General features: G+C 38.9%; 1 protein-coding gene and 1 non-coding gene across 2 annotated transcripts in view; one reads left to right on the top strand and one right to left on the bottom strand.

Moving 5' to 3' along the window:
- Window positions 1-482: 482 nt before the first annotated feature.
- The window catches only part of BAG4 (BCL2 associated athanogene 4), a 30,878-nt gene continuing 7,152 nt past the window's right edge, over window positions 483-24,208 (bottom strand). Inside the window, exons 2-5 of the mRNA XM_027530161.1 lie at window positions 14,672-14,779; window positions 8,886-9,140; window positions 8,221-8,475; window positions 483-7,480 (exon numbers count right to left, since the gene is read on the bottom strand). Of these exons, the coding sequence (XP_027385962.1) occupies window positions 6,995-7,480; window positions 8,221-8,475; window positions 8,886-9,140; window positions 14,672-14,779 (1,104 nt within the window). The 3' untranslated portion in view covers window positions 483-6,994. The remainder of the gene's footprint in view (window positions 7,481-8,220; window positions 8,476-8,885; window positions 9,141-14,671; window positions 14,780-24,208) is intronic.
- LOC113885105 lies at window positions 20,652-20,756 on the top strand. Its single transcript, XR_003509146.1, has one exon. It is a non-coding gene; the product is annotated as a U6 spliceosomal RNA (small nuclear RNA).

Below are 24,208 nucleotides of genomic sequence, written 5' to 3'. Positions count from 1 at the left end.
TTGTGACAAATACACACCACTAATTTAACATGTTGATGGTGTAGTATATGTTGGATCTCTGTATATCATAATCCCTCTATAAATCTAAACTATTCTAAAATAAGAAATTTATTAAAATAAATAGTTAGAAAATGAGCAAAAGACACACAGGGACATTTTTACAGAAGAGCATATACAACTGGCAAATAAGCATGAGAAGAGGTTCAACATTGTTAACCATTAAGGAAATGAAAGTTAAAAGCACAATGAGATATCATTACACACTGATCAGAATGGTCAAAATAAAAAACTGACACCACCAAATGCTGGCAAGCATACAGAGAAACTCCCACACTGCTGGTGGGAATGCAAATGGTACAACCTCACTTTTAGGAAAGTCTGGTAGTCCCCTAAAAAATTAAACATGCACATATCGTATGACCCAGAATGGCACTCCTGGGCATTTATCCCAAAGAAATGAAAACCATGTCCACACAAAAACCTGTGCATGAATGTACATAGCAGCTTTATTCATAATAGCCCTAAACTGAAACCACCCAGATATCCTTCCACAGGTGAAGGTTGAACAAAGGTACATCCATATCACAAACTACTAATTAGCAATAAAAAAGAACTACAGATACAGGAAACAACTTGGATGAATGTCAAGAGAATTTTGCTGAGTGGGCAAAAAACCCAACCTCTAATGATCACATACCATACAATTCTATTTCTGTAACGTTCTCAAAATGACAAAATTCAGAAATGGAGAACAGATTTGTGATTGCCACGGATTTAGTGTGGAGGGAAAGGAGAAGCAGGGGTGGCTGTGAAAGGTCAACAGGAGGAACGGCGGTGGCGACGGGACTGTTCTGCATCTTGTTCCGTATCAATGTCCACATCCTGGTGGTGACGTGGCGGTGAAGTTCTGTGAGATGTTGCCATTGGAAGAAACTGTGTAAGGGGCACAGGAAAGCTCTGCATTATTGCAGAGTTAGTTCGTCTGTGAACTAACAAATTACCTCAGAACAAAAACTTTAATTAAAAAGATACCATACAGGACATCCCCTGGCAGTCCAGTGGTTAGGACTCCACTCTTGCATTGCTGAGGGCTGGGCTTCAATCCCTGGTGGGAACTAAGATTCCCACAAGCTGCTCAGCACGGCCAAAAAATAAAGAAAGAAAGAATACAATACAACTGGCACTCCTATCCATGAGTTCCACATTCACGGATTCAGCCAACCATGGGTTGACAATATTTGGAAAGAAGAAAAAAAGTTCAGTCAAGTTCCAAAAAGCAAACACTTGAATTTGCTACACATTCAGCAACTATTTACATAGCATTTACATTGTATTTACAACTATTTACATAGCATTTACATTGTATTAAGTATTATAACTAATCTAGAGGTGATTTGAAGTATATGGGAGGATAAACCTAGGTTTTATGCAATTACTACACCATTTTTATATAAGAGACTTGAGCATCCATGGTTTTTGTACTGGAACCAATCCCCCACCCATACTGAGGGATGAGACTATATCCCTAGTTAATCTGGATTTCAGAAAAACAATTATTTTTAGTATCATTATGTCCCATGCAATATGAGGAACACACTGATACTAGAAGATGAGTTGTTGTTTATCTGAAATTCAAATGTAACTGAGAGTCCTATATTTTATCTGGCAACACTACTCTTGGCATTCTACCAGGGTAAGGTGTATATTGTGAAATAAAAGAGTTGGCTAGAGCAAATGTGCTCTGATCTCAGAAACCCCTAAATCCTCCCTTCTCAGTAGCTGGCGTCTCCTCTGCTCACATTTTGTACTGTGTGCTAACCGTCCACCACTTGTGATGAGAAGAGCCACACAGAGAAGTAAAAATTATCCAGATAGTCTTCCCTTCTCAATTTCCATTTAAAACAGATATTCTTTCCAAGAAAGAGTATGAAAAAATAATTAAACAGAATAGTCATGAAGCATTTTCTAGAGGCAATTTTGAGTCTCCAGTAGTGAACAACAATGGTGTCCAGTATAAAAACACAACTAAGAACTAACAGACATCTCAAAAAAAACTCTAACATGAAAAAGATGGCAATCTAAAAAGAAAGGGAACAACAATTTGTAGGAAATTCATTATTCAAGATGAAACAAATATCAAGAAATTACCATTAATGTTCTTAGAGTTGTAAGATCCCCACAAATAAGAGCGGAATCACATAGAGAACAAAAAATTCTAGAAACTAAAAATATGGTAGGTGGAAATGTAAAATTCAGTGGTGAGTTGGAAGATAAAGGGGAGTAAATCTCCCACAAAGACAGCAAAAAGGCAGAAAACTGAAGTGAAAAGTCAAAGAACCAGGCTAAGAAATCCGTAACAGAAACAGCAAGAATTCTAAAAAGAGGTAATAGAAATGAGGGTAGCGGAGGGGGAAGAGAAACAAAAAACCCAAGAAAATATTATAGGACTTAAGGGCAGGTGTCTCCAGAATGAATTATGCCCAGGAAAATGGACAAAAACAGACCCACACCAATGTTATACTGTTAGGAAATACTCAGAACAGAGGGGACAAAAATAGCCTACAAGCTACCAAGAAGAAAAACCAAGTTTTAAACAAAGGATCATGAAAACACCTTTTCAAATATGGAAGATATTTAAAAACTTATTTCCTATACACCTTTTTTTCAGAAAACTACTGGAGAACAGGCTCGACCAAAATGAGGGAAAACACTAAGAAAGAGAAAGACACAGACTGCAGGAAAAAAAGAATCCAACAGAAGAGGCGGAGAGAATCCCCAGGATGAACAGAAGACACCAGAATAAGTATGCACCAGGAACACAGCCGTTCTCCCGTCAGAGGGCCCCAGAGCACAGCTTGTCCAGGAGCCTGAAACTGACCACGTATATCTGAGCATCTTAAGAGAAGATGAGACAAATGATGGAGGGTTTGAGGTCAAATTAGTCATAAATCATCGACAAACCAAGTAAGACAAAGGATTCATTCCAGGGAAATTCATTCATTCACAATTCCAGGAGTTGTTCAGGCAAAGTAACCAGTTTACTACACGAATAAACTCTGGTCAGCATTACATAGTATAGTAACGAACAACAGAACTACCAGGTAAGTGGATGGAGAAACTGGAGGGAGGAGGGCTGCAATGTGTATATGGCAGAAGCAGAGAGACCAGACCATCATCTTCTACAATAGAAAACAAGTAGAAACAGCCTAAAATTGACAAATGAAGAGGGAGAAATACAACTGTGTTATTAAAAATACTGGGATTTCCCTGGTGGTCCAGTGGTTAGGACCACGCTTTCCACCGCTGGGGGCCACAGAATCATCATTCCCTGGTCAGGTAACTAACATCCCACAAGCTGCACAGTGCAGCCAAATTTTTTTAAAAGGTTAAAAAAAATCAAGAGAATTTTCTTAAAAAAACTCAGTTGAAAGTGGTTACTTTTGTAGAAGGAAAAATGAGAGTGTGACAGAGAGCTCCTTTTCATAAACTTTAAATTGCTAGCTTCTATAGAATTATTTGAGTCTTTAAACTCATAACTTTTTTAAAAAGAAAAAAAAGATGAAAAACTCCAGTCATCAAGTATCCGTCCCCAAAAAACTTTAATGCCAATTTAATCTATATTCTTCAACTTAAAAATCTTCCTACCTCTAACAGTAGGAAGATTTTTAACCAGCTAAAAATCAGTTTTAAAAGCCCTATTTTTCAAAGCATTTGGAAGAATTCCCCACCAAGAATGTAGAGACTAGCCCATGCCACTGATACTTCATCGGGACTTACTTGTGTAAATGTTTATACTGGCGTTTGTATTTGGAACAATAGTGGTTATTATAAAAAAGAGATAGTTGTGTTTAACATGCCAGATCTGGGTAACTTTATTCAAGATTTTCACAAAAATTATCCCCAAAGTAATATTAGACACTTTTTAAAAGTCCAGATTTGAAATATCAAAAACATTTTGAATTCAGTCTGGAGTGAATACTAAGTCAAGAACTGAATCAAATCCACACACAAATAAATGAACACCAATTTTCCTTACGTTCACTATATTTTCTGGAAGAGGCTGCCAATTTAGTTTTCCTTTCCTTGACACTGGCATTTAGAATCATTTTAACATGGTTTACATCTTTAAGTTCTAAGTCTGTACTTATCCTGAATGCTGCTGCCAAGTCGCTTCAGTCGTGTCCGACTCTGTGCGACCCCATGGACTGCAGCCTACCAGGCTTCTCCGTCCCTGGGATTCTCCAGGCATGAACACTGGAGTGGGTTGCCATTTCCTTCTCCACTTATCCTGAATATCTTATTATAATTAAAACTATAAATCCAGAAGCAATAGCCCTCCCTTAAGAAGGAATCCAATTAATAAATACAGAAGGACTTCGAGAAACAAAGTCACACTGGAACCTCACAGTAGTAACTGACACAAGAAAGATCTGCCAATGGATTAAAAAATGAGTGGGCTGAAGTTTAAGCAGAAACGGGACATTTGCATAGCTCACGTTATCTCCAGCAAACATTCAGTCACTACAAAGGAAAACACAGGAAGTTTACAGTAGCGATTTCTAGACACCACCTTAGGTAGTGGCTAAGGTTAGTAACACCAGAAATACATTACCGCGTCAGGGGTCATGGATACACTGTCAGAGATCAGAGGACACTATGATGACATGACAACTAAATTCGAGGCAGGATCCTGGATTGGATCCTGAAACAGAGAAACGGCATTAGTGAAAAGACCAAGACAATCTCTACTTTCCAAAATTCTACTTTAGTTAATAGTATTGTATCAAGGCTAATTTCTTAACTTGACAAATGTTGTACAGTTATGTAAGATGTTAATGTAAAGGGATCATTAGTGAAGAGTATACAGAAACTGCTGTTTTTACAACTCTTCAGGAGGTCTAAAATTATCTAAAAAATTTTTTTAAATAACTGTTAAAAACACACACACATATGTATGTGTATATAAATAAATCAAGACTTCAGGGAAACTGGTATCATGGGCATTCAGTTAAAAAATAGTGTTCTTGCCTGTATCAGTCATTGTCTCACTGGTTTATGAGCTTTAAAGTTCTCCCTCTTCTAACATTTGTTTCAACTTTTAAATTTTCATAAAAAAGCCTTTTTTTAACATTCCTATATTAGGCCAAAAATAAAAATCCTTGAATAAAATTGGCACCATATTATCTCATAAAATCACTCATATCAACCTAAGACCAATCACTATTTTTACTCTAATTGTTCTCATCATACGTTTGTATTTTTTTTTTTTTAATAAGGAGAGAAAATGGCTGAAAGATTTGTTTTCTTATTAATAGGCCTGGCAGTCAAGAGGGGAAGAAAACACATTATCACTTAGGTATCTTATTAAGAAACAGTAGTTTTTCCAATAACATATTATATACTGGAACTCACTTCAGATATAAAAAGTAAGTTATCTACCTAAGTCTCTTCTACACAATAGCTTAGAGCTAGCTACCCAAGCAAAGGGCTTTCCTGGTGGCTCAGGAGTAAAGAATCCTCCTGCCAATGCAGGAGACATGGATTTGATCCCTGGGTCGAGAAGATTCCCTGGAGAAGGAAACGGCAACCACTCCAGTATTTTTGCCTGGAGAATCCCATGGACAGAGAAGCCTGGCAGGCTACAGTGCGTGGGGTTGCAAAGGAGTCGGACATGACTGAGGGACTCAACCACCAGCACCCAAGCAAATCCAGCTAAGACCTTTTCAGTATCCCTTTCTTAACCCTGGCTCCAAAGTGGCTGTTATTAGTGGTGGTAAACATCTTTTTTATAAAACAGGCAATATGTCTACACAATTTATTCTAGGGAAACAAAGCAAACCATCACATCTGCCTTTAAAAGAATATAATTTCCCACTCTGGCTGTGGCTGATTCAGTCCCAGAGCGTGAATCCTCTTTTACCCTCTGCATATCCTACTGTACACTGAGCAGATAAGCTGAGCTGAAGTCTGCTCATAGCGACCCTGACGGTGAAGCTACTATTTTAGATGGAGAATAGCATTCCCAAATGGTTGTGCTTATTACTTTTGCAGTGAGTGTTTCTACTCAGCATGGCGTTTTTCATTTGTGTTCATTTGTGTTCATGACAGATGTGCCCTGTATGGAAGCAGCTGTAGTAAAAAGATAATGAAGGAGGGGGAAGGAAATTTTAAAGGGAGCTTCATCCAAATACAATGAAGAAAGCAAAAAAGAATATGCCCACATTTTCATTCCTATAGGCATGCCATTTCCAAATTAACCTTCTGATAGTAATAAGAAAAATACAAGTGGTAAAATTCTAACCTGATAACCTATACAAAAAAGGAGACAATCTACCTCAGAAACTCATTACACTGTGCAATATATTCAAGTGGTGAAAGGTTACAAATTTATCCAGAACTGCCGTACTATCTGGCTGTCAGTACAGTCTGTTGAGTAATTATATTAAACATATTACTACAAAATATACCAAGAAGTAGAGAATCATACTGTATTTGTGACCTGCAAATAACAAAACAAAACAGAGGTCCAAGGGGGCTCAAGTCCAAGCTGTAATTTACACACAAAGTGTACGGTGAAAGCAGTTACGACGTACAAAAATGTGACAAGTTATCCAGATGTTTTAAAAAACAGAGCCTGTCCAAAGAACATCCAGTCTATCCTGTAGGTTTCTGAGGAGCCTGTTACGTAAGGTGAATTCCCCTCCTGCTGATAAGAAGCAGCTTGCCGACGACACCCATATATTTCTCACTGGGCGAGTCTACTTGGCAATAACGATAACCCGAGAGCTCTCTATTACATTCACTGGTCTGAAAACAACTCATAACCCAACTGTTTTTCCAAGTCCTTTACCAGTTTTTCAAGCTTTCTATCAAAGGAAAGTTGGAATGTATTGCTTCTTGTCGTCAACAGGCATTTCAAAAAGAGGGTAATTAACCAAAATCAAGAGTTCTTTGGTCGAGTTAGTAACAGGCTTCCCCTTTGTTCTAAATCCCTTCATAATCCCTTTTTTTCCAATTTTTCCAGTATGGCCTGGATTTTACAAACCGCCTCTTTCCTGGCCTGCCGGACGGAGTCCTGGCCCCCAGTTTCAACTGAATCCAGTTCCAGAAGTTCCTTGGTTAGCATCTCTTCCAGAAGCCAGTAGGCTTTGTCTGTCTTTTTTCCTACGAACTCTTCTACTTCTTGCTCAAGATACTGGACCTTCTCCAGCACATGTATGATTTTTTTAATGCTTGGGGGAGTCCCTTCATCTGAAGATAAACACTCTTCAGCAAGATGATTACCCTGGTCTTGAGTGCTGGGATGTTCGTGGGAGGCGTTACCATACAGATGAGGCTCAGCACTATACTGGACCTGGGGATCCAAAAGCTCCGAACTGTCATCGTTCACTGATCCCGAGGACTCATACTGATGGACATTGCAAGGAAAGTTGTGCTGGCTCATGCCTTGATCTGGTTGGCTGTAGGTGTAGGAGGAGTCCTTGGAGTGGGAGAGCAGAGAGGGGAGAAAAGCTGTTTTAATGGGAATCCATCAGCATCAGATTTGTTAGCCCCCATCTTCCACCTGACCAGGAAGGTACATGAAAAGATTCCCCACCAATAAAACTGGACAGCCCTCTTAAATCATTTGAGGAAAATACAGCTCTGAAAAGATAAAAGGCAGAGAATTCCTGAGTATACAGGCTGGAATCTACCCTGAGGTAGGTCATCATCATGAACACCTCATAATCTATCTTTATCACCTCACAATCTGACCAGTGACTTAATAAATGGGAATTAGATAGTCTTTTTCCCCTTAAGAGAGAAAACCTGAAGACAAATCTTAAAAAGGAACCTGGCCACAAGCAAATGATGTTCAAGTGTACAGTTTAATAAAACCATGCTATTTCTCATTGGTTTTGTCTTCTGTCTGGAGATGGAGGTAACAAAATCTAACCTCTGGTTTTAACTTTCAGATAGTATTACAACTAATAAGAAAATGAGCACTTTCCTGTCTTTTAAAAAAAAGGAAATGAACCTAAAACTGCTCTAAAATATAGTCTATTTTAAAACAGAAAAAAAAGGAGGCGGGGGAACTGGGCCACATAAAGTTGTAGGTGATGGCCACCAGCTTTTTGAAACTAGTCCCCCCATTTAACACAGGCCAATGCAGAGAAATCCCATATCGTGCTCTCTTGATTACCCAAACATTAAAAGAACAAAGTTCAGCAGGTCTCCTACCTTAGGCTGCGGGGGTGGCGGTGAAGGAGGTGACTGAGGAGAGCCACTGCTAGGCCACGATGAAGTGCTCTCGTTCATGTAGAGACTCCCCGGTGGTCCTGAGGGCGCAGCTGAAGGCCAGGGGTACCGGGTTCCCATTCCATAAGCACCTGGAGGCGCCCATGAGTCCTCCTGGGGTCGTACAGGGGGTCCTGGTTGTGGAACACTACGATTACCATCCCCATAAGGGTAATGCGGTACGCTCATTCCAGGGTTCTGGGTTGAGAGGAAGGAAATATGCTGGTCATTGCTAAAAAAAACTTAAAGAAGTAATGAAAATATTCTAGCGTAAACAGATCCTGAGCTGCCTCCTCTCTGCTTAACAGTGTATACTTTAGCTGCTACAGGATTAAACTGGGGTATTTCTAAACAGTTGCATACCTTCTCCAAACCTACAAAAGCTTGGTTCCAAAGATATCAGGGGCAGGTTTGGTGACCGTCAAGCTCAGAAGGAATAGAGCCTAAATTTTAACAGCTGAAGCACAGCACAGAATTCCCTGGGAAGTGAACAGAGATTCCTAAAATATTTAAAAATATAAACCTAACCTCTTGAAGTGAACAGAGAAATAAACTTGGTACCATTCATTAACAGTTAAAAACTAAAAAGACAACAGAAGGGCGCTTACCTGTGAAGCAGGATATCCCGGAACCTGCCCCCTAAGAGGGGGTGCTTCAGTCTGGCAGTCCTGCTGGGGGTACATCCAACGGGAGACTGGGGTTGGGCTGTTGCCAGGTGAACGGTAAGTGCTTGGAACCTCTGTGGAGTAATTGGTCTGAGCATACCCAGGTGTGTAATAGGCCCCAGGGTACGAGGCAGTATTTGTCCCCGGGCCAGTGGGGTATGGTGGGCCATATCCCCCATTTGTGTAAGAATTCAAACTCTGGAAAAAGCAAAGTTGGAAGAAAAGAGATGAATGAGTACAAGAGCTGAAATGCCCTCACCCTGAGAACTTTGGGAAGAAAGGAGATGAGTAACTAATGAAAATATCAACTACCTAAGCAACCCTTGAGAGGTGGTCTTATATTATTATTGTATACATATATTAAACTGATTATCACTTTACAGTCCCTGTTATAACAGTGGGAAGGTATATTGTGATGAAAGATGAAGTAATGGCCTTAGAACGGTGCTTTTCAACCATTTTCATAAGAACACCTGACAGTTACACCTAACGGGAGGGAGCTTGTCCCCACACACTGGAAAAGGGGCTCTGGGAAACCTGGGAGAATGGCTAAAGAAAGAAGAAAAGGACCCTGATACAACAGAAAGAAAAAAAGACCACAGAGATAGACTGAGCCCTGCCACAGGCTTTGTGTTGACTCTCTCTACTTTTTCAAGCAGGAAAATGGAAATCATTAACTTATTCTGCAGGGTTATTGTAAAAATTAAATGAGATGACATATATAAAGTGCTCAGTACAGTGTCTGGTACATGGTATGCTCAATAACTGATAATTTTTATAATACCATTGTTGTTAGTATAATTATGGCAAGGCCAGGAAATGAACCTGATCTGATTCCAAGCCTTGTTTTTTGTACTGTCTCACACTGCTTCCCAAATTACAGCGGACAGAGACAAATTCCTCACATACTGCTTCCTGCAGTTTTATATCAGCTATCCAGACTATTATTGATACCTAGAATCCTCAGTTTAGTAATCCAAATAAGACTAAAGCTAAACTTTAAATGATTACCTTCAGGTTTTCCGTTAATTTCTACTCTACCTTGTAAGATGGTAAAAATGAAATCAACTTTTCCTGGACTCATCCTTCTAAAACTAGACAGTCTTTCCCATTTTAGGTAGAAGAAGAAGAAGCTTGTGATAATAAAATAGACTTATTGTGGTGATCATTTGATAATGTACACAAATATCAAATCATTATGTTCTACATCTGAAATGAATACTAAATGTCAACTATACCTCAATTAAAAGAGTAGAATCCTGATACCTTCTACAGTTGTTAATGATTAAAGAAAATGAAATTTAAATCTGATTCCAAGTCTACCACATCAAAAAGAGGGACAGGGACTTCCCTGGCAGTCCTGTGGTTAAGCCTCGCATTCCCATCTCAGGGGGCATGGACTCAATCCCTGGCGGGGGAACTAAGACCCCCCATGCTGCAGGGCACACTCCCCTCACCAAAAAAAATAAAATCCCTTATACAACATACACAGCTGAAGACGATTAAAAAAAAAAGAATGTGACTTTGTACCGTTATTCAACTTCTAGAAGTCCTTCCTAAGGGACTTTTCCTAAGGGAATCATTTCCTAAGGAAATGATTCAATTAGAGAAAAAGTTATAAGCATGGATTTGTTCATCAGAGTATGATTCACCATCACGCAGTATTGAAAGCAACCTACACGTCCTGCACTGATGGAATGATTAGGTCAGTTATAGGCTATTCATTGAAGGAATTTTATTCCGTCTTAAAATTCATTGTAAAATTGACCAGACATCTATTGACATTAAAGAATTATTTTTAGTGTTTATTTCTTTAAGCTTTAATAATGGCATTGTGGTAATGTTTTAAAAACGACCCTGTATATTAAAGATATATACTTAAGTATTTACAAGAGAAATAATGTGATATTCGGAATTTTCTTCAAAGCACATTAAGGACATGGGTGAAACATGAGGGCCATGTATTGATGATACTTGCTGAAGCTGAGTAAGGGGTACATGGGAGATCACTGTGCTATCCCATTACTTTGGATTATGTTTGAAAATTTCCGTTATTAAAAAAAAAAAAAAAGAGTTCTTGTTATTTCACCCTGTAACAAGTACATAAGATAACCAAAAAGTAATATTAAAAAGTATATGTAAAATAAGTTTAAAACTGGATAAATATAACTGGGAGAAGGCTGAAAACAAATTTACCAGAATATGGACATATTATGATGACAGAGTGGCTTGTCTCTCTTTTATTTCCCAAGTATTTAGTAATAAAGTTGTATTATTTTTATAGAAAAAAAATTATGCTATTAAAAATGTCACAAAATCCCAAGTATGTCTAGAAACTGGTGGGCTGCACAGACCATAGCTACTTCCATCTAGTCCAATTTTTTCATAAAGGGAAACTTGTATCTAAAGACAGCAAGCTGGGATTTGAAACCTGTCAGCTGATATGGCAACAGATAAAATCTGAAACTGATCCACTATAAGGAGAATTAAACAAAATCTCTGACAGTCATTGAATTTCTGTAAGACATCTCATTCTGGATTCCAGAAAAATCAAGAGACTGGAGCTCTTAAAACTCAAAACATATTCCAAGTGCTGCTTTTGTTCTAGAGGTAAATGTAAATATGACTCAGCATTTGAAAGTCAAAATACTGTCACACCATATGGTGTCTCACTGCAAGCTGAAGATTATCCGGGAGGAAATACTTCTTCCAAAAGTTGGTTTTACAATTGATGGACTGCTTATAGATGTAGAATCCAAAGGGGAGAAAAGTAGCCAGGTCTCTCACCCAGAAAGTGATACACTGTTAATGGATTCCCTTTCCATTTGGTAATATATGACTATCAACAGCAAACAGACCCAATCCAAGTGGGAAAAATTACTTTTCCATTAGCAACACCACGATTCCTCCTGTTTTGGTTATCTCGAAAAACATGGAAAGCTTCACCACAAAAGGACTCCAAGCCTTCATAATTATCAGCAGTCAACATCACCTTGAGTTTCTCCTGACACTTGCTTTTGGAACTGCCCAGTTTATCATCATCCACTGGTCATTTCCTCAAGCATCATCTCTACTTATAGAACTGGTCCAATTCTTGTCTCACAAGAGCTCCAAACCACGGTACTTAATAAGCTATATTTGACAATCCAGTTCTCCTTTAAATTAAATGAACAGGTTATTACAGGTTCTGACCAAAGTCCTTTTGCATCATGATTTCTCAACTTAGAACATTTAGAATGAAGAAGACTTCAGTTGTCTTTCTCTGAGCATTTCTATTCCCAGGCACTCAGCGTTCTGTGGTGAAATCTTCCAGAGGTCAGGAGAATTATCTTCTTTATTAGAAAATCAATGTGAAACATCTGTCTTTCCTCCTTTAGATATGTGGGGAAAGCAGCTTTAGAAAAACAAGTTGCATTTGTGACCAATGAGAGGGTTTTAAACAAACAACAACAGAAAAAAACTACCACAGGGACTTCCTCGCTGGCCCAGTGGTTAAGACTCTGAGCCTCAGCACAGAGTTTGATCCCCAGTCAGGCAAACGAACCAAAAACCCCCACCACAATCATTACTAGAAAACCTGTGTGTTTACCATACTTTTCCTAAGTACCCTCTGGGTCAATAGATCAGAGCTACAACATGCATGATTACAACAATCAGAGTCAGAAGAACATGTATTAGCCTTGCAATCCTTACAGACCATGACTAAGCATAATCAAATGATCACAGTTCAGAGATGTTTCAGAGTTTTTAAATCTTCTGAAGAGCAGGTTGGCAGCAAAGAAAATAAAGAAGTTCTTGGCTCTCTAATCACTGTGAAAAGTAATCTGGTTGTATTAAATAAAGATGTACATACCCAAACCCACCAATTCCACACAGTAGGGATATGCTTGTCTCGTATGTCATACAATAGAAAAGGGAAAAACAATGCTGAGTTAAAAAAAGCAAGCTGCAAGAGAATGCTAGGATGAAACCACTTACATCAAGTTTAAAAACTTGATAATATTTTAAAATAAAATGTTTTAAAAATGTTAAATTGTACTATAAAAATGCATATACAAGTAGTAAAAGCATAAAAACACATATGATACATAAATATAACTTCAGCTTCAATCCCTGATTGGGGAACCAAGATCCTGCAAGCCATGGGCCATCATACACAAAAACTTTTTTTAAATGGGCAGAGGATCTGAATAGACATTTTCCCAAAGAAGACATACAAGATGGCCAGCAGGTACATGAAAAGGTGCTCAATATCCCTAATCACCAGGAAAATGCAAATCAAAGCCACAGTGACACGCCACCTCACCCATTCTAGAATGGCTATGCTCAAAAAGACAATAAGTACTGGGTGAGGATGCTGAGAAAAGGAACTCTTGTGTACTGCTGATGGGAAGGTAAACTGGGACAGCCACTATGGAAAACAGTATGGAGATGCGTCAAAAACTAAAATCAGAACTACCGTATGATCCAGCAATTCCATTTCTGGGAATACGTTCAAAGGGAACAAAAACACCAACTTAAAAAGTTATCAGTACCCCCATGTTCACTGCAGCATTATTTAAATAGCCAAGACACAGAAACAGCCTAAATGTCCAGCAGTGGATGAATGAATGAAAAAAAGGGAGACAGATATATACACACACAATGGAGTATTATTTAAGCAAAAAACCAAGGAAATCTTGCCACTGGGACAACACGGATGGACCTCGAAGGCGTTAAGTTAAATGTGATGCACAGACAAATACTATGTGATCTCATTTATGTGTAAAATCTAAAAAACAAACGAACAAACAAAAAAAGCCAACTCACAGATACAGACAACAGACTGGTGGTTCCAGAGGTAGAGCAGTGGGTTGGTGGTCAAAGGGTACAAACTTCCAGTTATAAAATAAATAAACCACAGAACGCAACATGTACTCTAGCAACTATAGTTAGATACTGCATTTTACATTTAAAAACTGACTGAGAGAGTTTTTCTCAAAAGTTTTCATCACAGAGGCTTTCCTGGTGGCTCAGTGGTAAAGAATCTGCCTGCCCCTGCAGGGGACATGGGTTCGATCCCTGATCCGGGAAGATCCCACATGCCACAGAGCAACTAAGCCCCTGCACCACAACTACTGAGCCCAGAAACTACAACTACTGAAGCCCTGGCAGCCTAGAGCTTGTTCATTGCAACAGAAACCACTGCAATGAGAAGCCCACGTGCCACACACAACTAGAGAGCAGACCCTGCTCTCCACAATTAGGGAAAGCCTGCGTAGCAAGGAAGACCCGGCTGCAGCCAAAAACAATACATTAAAAACTTCTTTGATCACAGAAAACAAAACTTTGTAACTATGTATGGTAACAGATGTTAACTAGACTTATGTGGTGATCATTTTAGAAAGTAAACAAATACTGAATCTTTACATTATACACCTAAAAGTAATAATAACATTATATGTCAATTATAGCTCCATAAAGTAACAAATTTTTAGAAATAGGTACATTTTGCATTTGTTGTTTCCAGGTCCTGAGAAATAATCTATCATGAGTCAAGCCACTTCTGCCTTACATAGTATCTGCCTAGATATTTCCCTACCTCTGCGTTAAAAATGTTAAAATGATTAAGATAGACTCCATTACATAACAAAACCCCACACATCTTTACTATAAAATCTCCACAGGTTCTGAAAATAAATCAGATCATCAAGAGAAAATTCAGAAAGTTTATCAATTTCAGATCATACCTGGCTTTGCATTTCCGGTCTTACAGGGTATGTACTTGGGTAAGGAGCCCGAGGTCGGGCAGCAGAATTCCAATAGTTAGAATTGTAACTAGGATATGGTGGCTGCTCCTAAGGGAAAAAAGGAAAGTAAATTCACTTTTACTAACATCCTTACGTCATTCTGAAAAGCTGATATAGAGGCAGGTGTAAGCATGGAAAAAGTCAAGAGACAAAAAGCAATGGGACCCCACTCTAAAATCACTCGTTATTAAAACTGATGCAGATACACGGTAAACTGTGCGTCCGAGAACAAAGCAGTTATTAACTATTCTTGTGTATTATGCCAAGTATATTCAATAACAAATGATAATATCTACTATGTCCAGACAATTAGCAAAACCGGAGACATTCAATTCCTTTACCCCTCTCCAATCCCTAACCCATCACTACTAATTTAATGAGTGCAGCGCAATTAGTTCTTTGCCATTGTTAAGAGTAGTATTTACTTATCTCAACAGCTTTGCAACTTGTAGTTGATATTTTACTATTAAGTGAAAAGTGAAGTTGCTCAGTCGTGTTCAACTCTTTGAGACCCCATGGACCAGGCTCTGCTGTCCATGGGATTCTCTGGGCAAGAGTATTGGAGTGAGTTGCCATTTCCTTCTCCAGGGAGTCTTCCCAACCCAGGGATGAACCTGGGTCTCTCGCATTGCAGGCAGATGCTTTTACCTTCTGAGCCACCAGGGAAGTCTTTTACTATTAAATTTGACTTCAAATGCAAACGTCTTCAATACTCAACTTCTTTGCCTGCCACACCCCTAGGTTTTTTTACATTCTACTTTCTGCTATGGCTAAGCTTTCTTCTGGCAGCCCAATGCGAGAGACCCGGGTTCGATCCCTGGGTTGGGAAGACCCCCTGGAGAAGGAAATGGCAACCCACTCCAATACTCTTACCTGGAGAATCCCATGGATGGCAGGGCCCGTCCATAGGGTCTCAAGCAGTATCAGAAAATTAGGTAAAATAATTACCACTCAAAGAAGAAAATCTAGCTATGACATTAATTTCTACAGCTTTCACTCTAATCATTTGCATAAGCCAATATAGTCTGATAAGAAACAAGATCAACTCAAAACTTCTCAGGCTATTTTAATATATGTACTTTTATCCCATAAATTGAGCTATTTTACTTTGAGCTTTATAGTTTAATTTTAAGCTTAAATAGGATCTTCAAATCTTCAAATATGGTCTCACAAAGAAATTCACTGGCAGTTGTAGTCACTGAGAATTTAATTATCACCATCTGAGCTTAACTGCACTGCTTACCAGTTTCATAACACTTTGTTTTCAAAGCATGCAGTTATTCCACATGACATTATACAAGCTGGGCAAGTAGCATCTCCTTTACATAATATAGCAACTAGAGCAATACAGAAACGAGCAAACTTCACACCCTAACAACCAGATTTCTCAATCAAGCAAATTCCTCTGATTATTAACTACCTTCCTTCCCCCAATTAAGTGGCATTTGACTCAGTTGTTTCTCTCTAACAAAGAATTTGAATCTTAATTAAAAAGAAGTGAAAAGACAAGAGTTGAAGCTGACTCACCCCAGCAATGCTGAACCGACACCTAAATCCCCAGAACGTCCTTGGTTTCTGTCCTTTCCTACTGATTCTCCAAAGCCCCCTCACATTTTTACTGCCTCTCTACCCTCCCTCTCCTCTCTCCTTCCTTACTCAGCTTTCCAACACCTTCATCCCTTACCACTCTCCCTCAGATGTACTCACCCTGCAAAAACCAACTACCCACTGACTTCCCATCTGCACTTCACCTAAGTATCAGTGGAGAGAAACACAAGCTCTCTGGTTTCACACAAGCAGATACTCAGCACTGCCTAACAACCATACCACCCTTCCTCAGTATGTTCATCCCACTCTGCACAGCAACTACTAATACTTCACCTTCTTGTCCCCTCAGACCTCCAGCATCCTCTTATGGTGACACCCCTCACTCATCAACTGGTAACTTTATCTCATCCTTCACGCACACACACAAAGCAGCATTCAGACAGAAACTGTCTTCCTACTTTCTGAAGTTAGCAATCTGTCCCTGTCTTCTCAGAATGTGTGAATGAACTGTCTTTGGCCCTATTAAAAGGCCAAATCCTTCCTGATAGCTCTGGACCACATAACTTCTTACCATCTACAGAACTTTCACGAATTATCTTTCTCCTAGTAGAGCAGATTGCCTCTCTTAAAATACCAACTTGCCCTCAAGACTATCCTAAACAAATATTAAAACCTATTTTTAAACTACTATAATTAACAGTGTGACAAGTGATTGGGTGTCTAATGAACAATAACTTGACTAACAATAACCTGATAGTTGCTGAAGATGAGTGATGGTATCTGAGGATTTTATTACACTAGTTTCTCTACTTTTACAAAATGAATGTGTCACAAGTTTCATAACAAAAAGTTAAAAATCAAAGCTATGGGGCACAAGGTAGACTTCCCCTAAATACATCCTGTTTTGTACACTTGACTTTAGAATAATTATGAACATTTTACATAATTATGAAAGATAATGACGTATTTTTAAATCCCTGAAAAGAAGCAAAATAAAATAAACACTAAATATTGAATTGATAAGACAACTTCACAGAAGGAAATTCTTACGAGTGAGTATAAAGCACAGTAATCTGACCAACATTACAACTGAGGTAAATAGTCTGTAGACTCCCCCAAATGAATTTTTCAGTAACCATATTAATAATTATCAACATTGTTGGTACTGCTAATGAATGATTACACTGGTGTGATTGGAAATTAGTATTTTCATAATGGGAGATGAGGGATACAAGAATAATGGAATAAGAGGTTTCCCAGGCGGCTCCGTGATAAAACATCCGCTTGCAATGCATGAGACGCAGGAGACGTGGGTTCAATCCCTCGGTTTGGAAAGATCTCCTGGAGGACGGCGCGGCAACCCACTCCAGTATTCTTTTCTGAAAACTCCTATGGACAGAGAAGCCTGGTGGGCTACAGTCCATGGGGTCGCAAAGAACTGGACACGATTGAGCGTCAGCGCACACACACGTTTCACTCATTTATTTCAACAAATGTGTTCAAGGACCCACGATTAACCAAGCACTGCAGTGTGTGGACAAACAGGGGAGGCCCCACGGAGTTTACATGCCACAGAGGAGGTAGATAAACCGTAAGCAAATAATCAACAACAGCAGAAAGAATAATGACTTAAAACCCCCACAGCCCGGGAATTCCTCACTTCCACTGCAGGGTGCACGAGTTCCATCCCTGGCTGGGGAACAAAGATCCTGCAAGCCGCCCAGCACGGCTAAACAAAAGACCGTATAGTCCTTAAACTTATGTGAAAATTTTAGTTTGAATTCAAACTGTATCTTAAAAAAAAAAAAAAAAAAAAACTCTGACAAATTGATAACCACACATATACAAAAAAATTAATTCAAGTAACTCTTCAACAATCTTCTGAAGGATATCCTTAACGGTATACCTTCTAAAGGTAAAGAAATGCAAAGAAATATTAAATTAATAACATGCTATCAGTAATATTAGTGTTTTAAGTTTTCAACTATTTTGTGTGTATTATAGAATAAAGGAAATCAATAAATAAAACAGTATTACTGAGAACCAGTATTTTCACATGGAAAAGGATAATATATTGACTAGAAAAAGATGAAGATGAATTGTGCATGGTGGATGTAAACTGGAGGAACAGGTATAAATTCACATATTTTAAAAATGTAATTTAACCTTGTATGCAAAACAGAGAAATACGGGTAAGTGACAGCATGCAGGTGTTAAATAAAGGACTTAGAAGTCAACACAAATTCTAATAACTCTTTTGCACCCCTGCCCTCCACCTTGAGACCAGCATATTCCACATAGGAGCTGTCATTTGAACCCAGCCCAGGACCTGAAGATGAGCCCCTGCAGCGACCACACAGAACGTGAGCAGGAAACATTCACTGCTGTTAAGCTACAACTCGGAGTTGTTTTTTACTACAGGAAAAATCAACTGATGAGATAACTAAACATCCAGTTGGAAACATAACCATACATAAAAAAGAATTATTCCTAATGACTTTTAAATCGTATTACTTTGTACATTCTCAGTGGAATATATTCCAAGGACCAGGTAAACTGTAAAGAAACCTAAACTCCACCCATGAGTTAACTCTTGGTCAAAATACAGGTATTATTACTTGCTTCATTGAGACATCATTTACTACCATACAATCTGCTCATTTAAACTGTGCAAGTCAATGGTTTTTAGTATATCCAATATACGAAAGCAATATATGTGATCATCACCACAATCAATTGCAGAACATTTCAAACCTCAAAAGGAAACTGTTTCCATCAGCTACACCCTCCTGTCTGCCATTCCACAGCCCTGCACCACCACTACTCTATCTCTATAGATAGGCTACTCTGGGCACTTCATAGAAGTGGTAGCATATATCATACAATATGTGATTTGTGGTATAAATTGTGACTGGCTTCTTCCACTTATGACTTAGGAAATTACAAGGGTTTCCAAGAGACCTATGCCAAAAACCTGGGGTAGAGATCAATACATATATATTTTTTTCTATTCTCTCACAGAGCACAGAGTTGAATCTTTTTTTTTTAATCCAGTCTGACAATCCCTGTCTTTGACTGGACTGTTTAACCTATTCACAGTTGATGCTATTATTGATATAGTTGGATTTACATCTGCCATTTTACTTTTTGTTTTCTATATCTCATATTTGGTTTTGTGCCTCTATTCTTCCTTTACTGCTTTTGCAGCCAGTGAGTATTTTCTAATGCAGCTTTTTAATTTCTTTACTGAATATATATAAATATTTGTGGAGCTGTTAAACTCCACAAATTTCCAGCTAATTTCTCTACTATTTCAACAAGACCCTGGGATGTGAATTGTTCCACAAACCAATCCAATCACATTTGGGGTCCTTGGAAGGGACACCTCCCAAAGTCTGTGTCTGAAATGTGTTCTGACTCCAATCGGCTCCTCCCAGCTATCTTTTCCCCCAGTTCTCTCCAGCTAACTGGCTAGCCTACAGTTTTAGTCTTTATTTGCAATGAATCTACCAATCTCCTCCCAACTGCCTTTCACAACTACCTCTAAATTTCTGAGAACATCCCCAGGCTTCAGGTTAGCCATATTCTGATGCAAATAAAGTCAGTTCCTTTGGGAAAACATCAGGACCTACTGGTTTTACAGCTTCCGCCTCCAGAGAAAAATGTCTGAGCCACATTCTGCAGTTGGGTTGGGGACAAGGGTGTGCTTCTGTGAGTCACCCATGCTTTAAGAGCTGAGCACCTGGAAGAGGGAAGACAGGAACCTCAGGCCTTCCCAGCTCGCCTCCAAGCCAGGGAAAGGGTGATCAGAGCCCCGGTGTCCTGCTCAAGGTAAAGCCCCCATTCCACAGGGAGGGTCAGGGTTGGGGTAGAAACACAGCTACTAACCGCGCTAGCCCGGTCTGTGGCCTCTGCAACAGTAGCTGGGGGCGAGATGAGCAATGCTGACGTGCTGTTCTCCCAGGATGGCTGGGACCTGGGGAGCCAGCAGCTTTGTTTTATTTGCCATCCAGTCTGGAATGGAGTTTCTGTATCACTGAGCCGGGGTGGGAGAGGTGGAGGATCCCACAGAATCTCACTACTCTTACTGAGTTTGAGTACATTTTCTATCATAAATGTTTCTTCGTTTGCTAAATTAAATTCCCTGAGACGATTTCCAGAGACTTTAATATGGTTGTTTTAAAAATATTTTTCACCAGTTTCATGGAGGACTGGGCCCACAAGAGCTCCTCACGCTGTCATGCCCGAGTTGGAACCTGGCATTATTTTAAAGTTATTTTATATGTTATTGCAAGACTGAATTAATATGAGTATTTGTAATTACCTTAATATTGTTAAGAAACCAAGATTTCATATAAAAGTAATAAATACAGTGCTCACTTCAGCAGCACATATACTAAAATTGGAATGATAACAGAGATTATTATGCCCCCTGCACAAGGATGACACGCAAATTTGTGAAACTTTCCATATTTTTTGATAACACTGTATCGTAAGTGATTAAAACTAGCTAATTAGCTAAGAGAATAGAACTTAAGTATTCTCATTAAAAAAAAAAAGATAAATATGTGAGGTGCAATGAATGTGTTAATTCTTGATGGTGAGAATCCTTTCACAACATACACATATAGCAAATTATCATGTTGTATGCTTTCAATATATTACAATTTCATTTGTTAACTGTACCTCAATAAAGCTGAAAAAAATTTTAAAAGTAATAAATACAATCTAAGAAGAAAAATAATGACATTAAATTTAAATTAACACAAATATGAACTCATTTATTTTTGTTTTAAAATACTTAGTCACAACATTGAAAATCAACTATACGTCAATAAAAAAATCTTAAATGCTCATTTTGTATAACTCTGTTCATTTAAAAGGTCTAGAAGCAATAACAACACAATAGCAATCAGTACACCTCACACCAAATGTAACTTCTGTACTAGTGATCTTAAAAACTATTAGCCTTCAGCAAGGAGATCAAACCAGTCAATCTTAAAGGAAATCAACCCTGAATTTTCATTGGAAGGATTGATATTGAAGCTGAAGCTCCAATACTTTGGCCACTGAACACAAGGAGCCGACTCATTGGAAGAGACCCTGATGCTGGGAAAGACCGAAACAAAAGGAGAAGGGGGCGGCAGAGGATTAGATGGTTGGACAGCATCACCAACTCAATGAACATGAATCTGAGCAAACTCCGGAAGACACTGAAGGACAGGGAAGCCTGGCGTGCAACAGTCAGTGGGGTCACAATGAGGTGGATACGACTGACTGAACATCTGGCCCTCAACTCCAAACCCAGCATTCTGTAGCTGGCTCTGAGATGCAGGATCAGGTCTGTAAACACTCCTCTTTATCACTTGTTTACTGTTTGATTCTGCCAATAGGGGGCACCAGCTTAGAGGAGGGGAGAATGGACTTGATCCTTCCTGTGTGCTTGCTTGCCTCCAGTTTCTGCGACTGCCAGGCCAGCAAAGCCCGGCAACCTGCAGGCAGTGTCGGCCAGCAGCCGTCTCCAGACTCCTCTGGTTTCCTAAGAACTCCCACGGAAGTACCAATGCCAGTGCCTCCTTGGTTCCAGTGACACAGGTCATTCTTCCAAGTTTCCAGGTTCTATTAATTCCACAATCTCTCCCTCTTTATTCCCCAGCCCCAGGAACTGAGGTTGTTCCCTGCCATATCTTCTGAGTTACTTCCATATTCTCTTTTTACCTCTTCAGATCTCCAACACCCATTTAACTACTTTCCTAAATCAAATTCTAACGAACTAGTATAGGTTCTATTTTCCTACCTGGATCCTGACACATATAGCTTCTAAATAAAATTCTCTAATTAAAACAAAACAAAACAAAATCAAGATGTCTTAATGGAATGGCTGAGTATAACATCTGGGACAGGCTATATAACAAGCCTGGCAAATCTTGTACCAGAAATCAAAGAAACAGTCAAATATCAATGGGTCATGTCAAAAGAACTCTGAACCCAAGAAGAGGGGTAGGGTCTCCCATTGGCTTAATATAAGATCATTTAAGCAATAAAAAGAATGACTGCAACTGACTGAAACACACTTGAAATATTGAATGTATACGTATAGACATAACTATATGTTATACAAATGAGCTCATAAAAATATTTTTTAAAATAACACAGTTCAAAAAAAAATAAAATAAAATAACACAGTTCTTTTTCTGTAATTTTAATGCGGTTTAGAGATGAAAAAATACTTTTCCATTTTACCCTCAGAGTCCTTTTTTTTTAAAAGGTGGATTAAATTTTTATACCTTGATTGTGATAGTGCTTACATAATCATATGCATTTGTCAAAATTCACAGAGCTATCCCTTAAAAATGGTGACAAAGAGTGAACTCAGTGAAGCAGTAAAAATTATTATTTGTATTAAGTCTTAATTTAAAAGATTGCCTTTGCTTTTTTTCCCCCTTTTGGACAAAATGGAACAAATCTAAAAATATTCCCAATAACAATGAAAGTCTGCAGCTCAACGCCTTCCTAACATGACACTAATTCTGTGAAATAGCATTTGGTTTCACAGGAAGCTGGCTGAAGCTGTTCTAAAACCAAGTTGCCAATTTTATCATGTGCCCAAGTCTTTCCAAACCTTTTATGTGCTGTCTGAAACTAGCCAAAGGTGATGCTAAAAGATGATATAGACAAATATGATAAAAGGTTTTTACAAGTGAGACTATTATGAATTAAAATTCTTGTGACAAAGGAAATTTTATTAAAATAATGCAAGTTTACTTTCTTCTCTTTTGAAAAGAAATACCTAAATCTCAGGTGAAGGCTGAAGTCAACTCCCTTCATATTTATCATAGAACTATCTAGTCCCATAAGAAGTGGATATATGGTTAACTTTACAAAGTGATTTGCCACCACGCCTCCAAAAATATCTCCAGCCCAGACAAATCAAACAGCAGAGGAATCTGAGTAGTCCTGGTTCTATCTAAGATCCCTTTACAATTTTTTTTTTCCCCCCACAAGAATTAGACAAAAATTATTAGAAAACTCCCAGGTGGCTTCCCAGGCGGCTCAGTGGTAAAGAATCCACTTGACAATGCAGGAGCTACAGAAATCATGGGTTCAATCCTTGGGTTGGGAAGATCCCCTGGAGAAGGAAATGGCAACTCACTCCAGTATTCCTGCTGGGATAATCCCATGGACAGAGAAGCCTGATGGGCTGCAGTCCATGGGATTGCAAAGAGTTGGATATGACTGAGCACACACACACATGTTAGAAAAATACATTATAAATTATTTTTATAGCAATCTATTCCAAATATCACTAAAAAGCACTTTCTGCTCCTGTATTGGCCCATCATCACAAATCTCAGCTTTATTCTCACATGGGTCTCTGCTGTGCTTCCTACACAGCCTCCTTTTCCCTCGCACCTGCTTCAAACATTCACCATATTGAGTTCCCAGCTATCCCATCCCACTTCTTTTACCCTCAGAAAGCCTCCTGCTTCATCAACCAAGAGCTGGAACTCCTGCAATACCCTCCCCTCCCAACAGCTTCATTTCCCCTTCTCTAGCTCTTAAGGGGGTTTCTCAGGTCTTCCTCAGTTCTTACTCCACCTCTTCCCAAGCCACATTCCATCCTTCTGTTAGTATCTTTTTTCACAATCTACTAGCTTTCTCTCTCCTCTGCTGACAAACATTCTCAAGCCACTGAGTCCTAAAAAGGCTTCCTTCAACCCTGGTTCCCAGTCAAGTGGCCACTTCCTCATTCACTAACAGTTTACACTAGTTGTCTTCCCAAATCCCCCAGTGATTACTTTTACACTATTTTAAAGTCTCACCATTAAAATCAACAATACTTTAACTGCCAATCCAAATGCTTCTCTTCAGTTCTCATATCACTAACCTGCAAAGTAGCAGTGGTCTATATCACATGACATCCTGCTC

Source organism: Bos indicus x Bos taurus, chromosome 27 (genome assembly GCF_003369695.1).
Source record: "Bos indicus x Bos taurus breed Angus x Brahman F1 hybrid chromosome 27, Bos_hybrid_MaternalHap_v2.0, whole genome shotgun sequence".
Lineage (NCBI taxonomy): Eukaryota > Metazoa > Chordata > Mammalia > Artiodactyla > Bovidae > Bos > Bos indicus x Bos taurus.
Note: the sequence above shows the minus strand (reverse complement) of the source record. Positions and strands in the feature narration are given on the sequence as shown.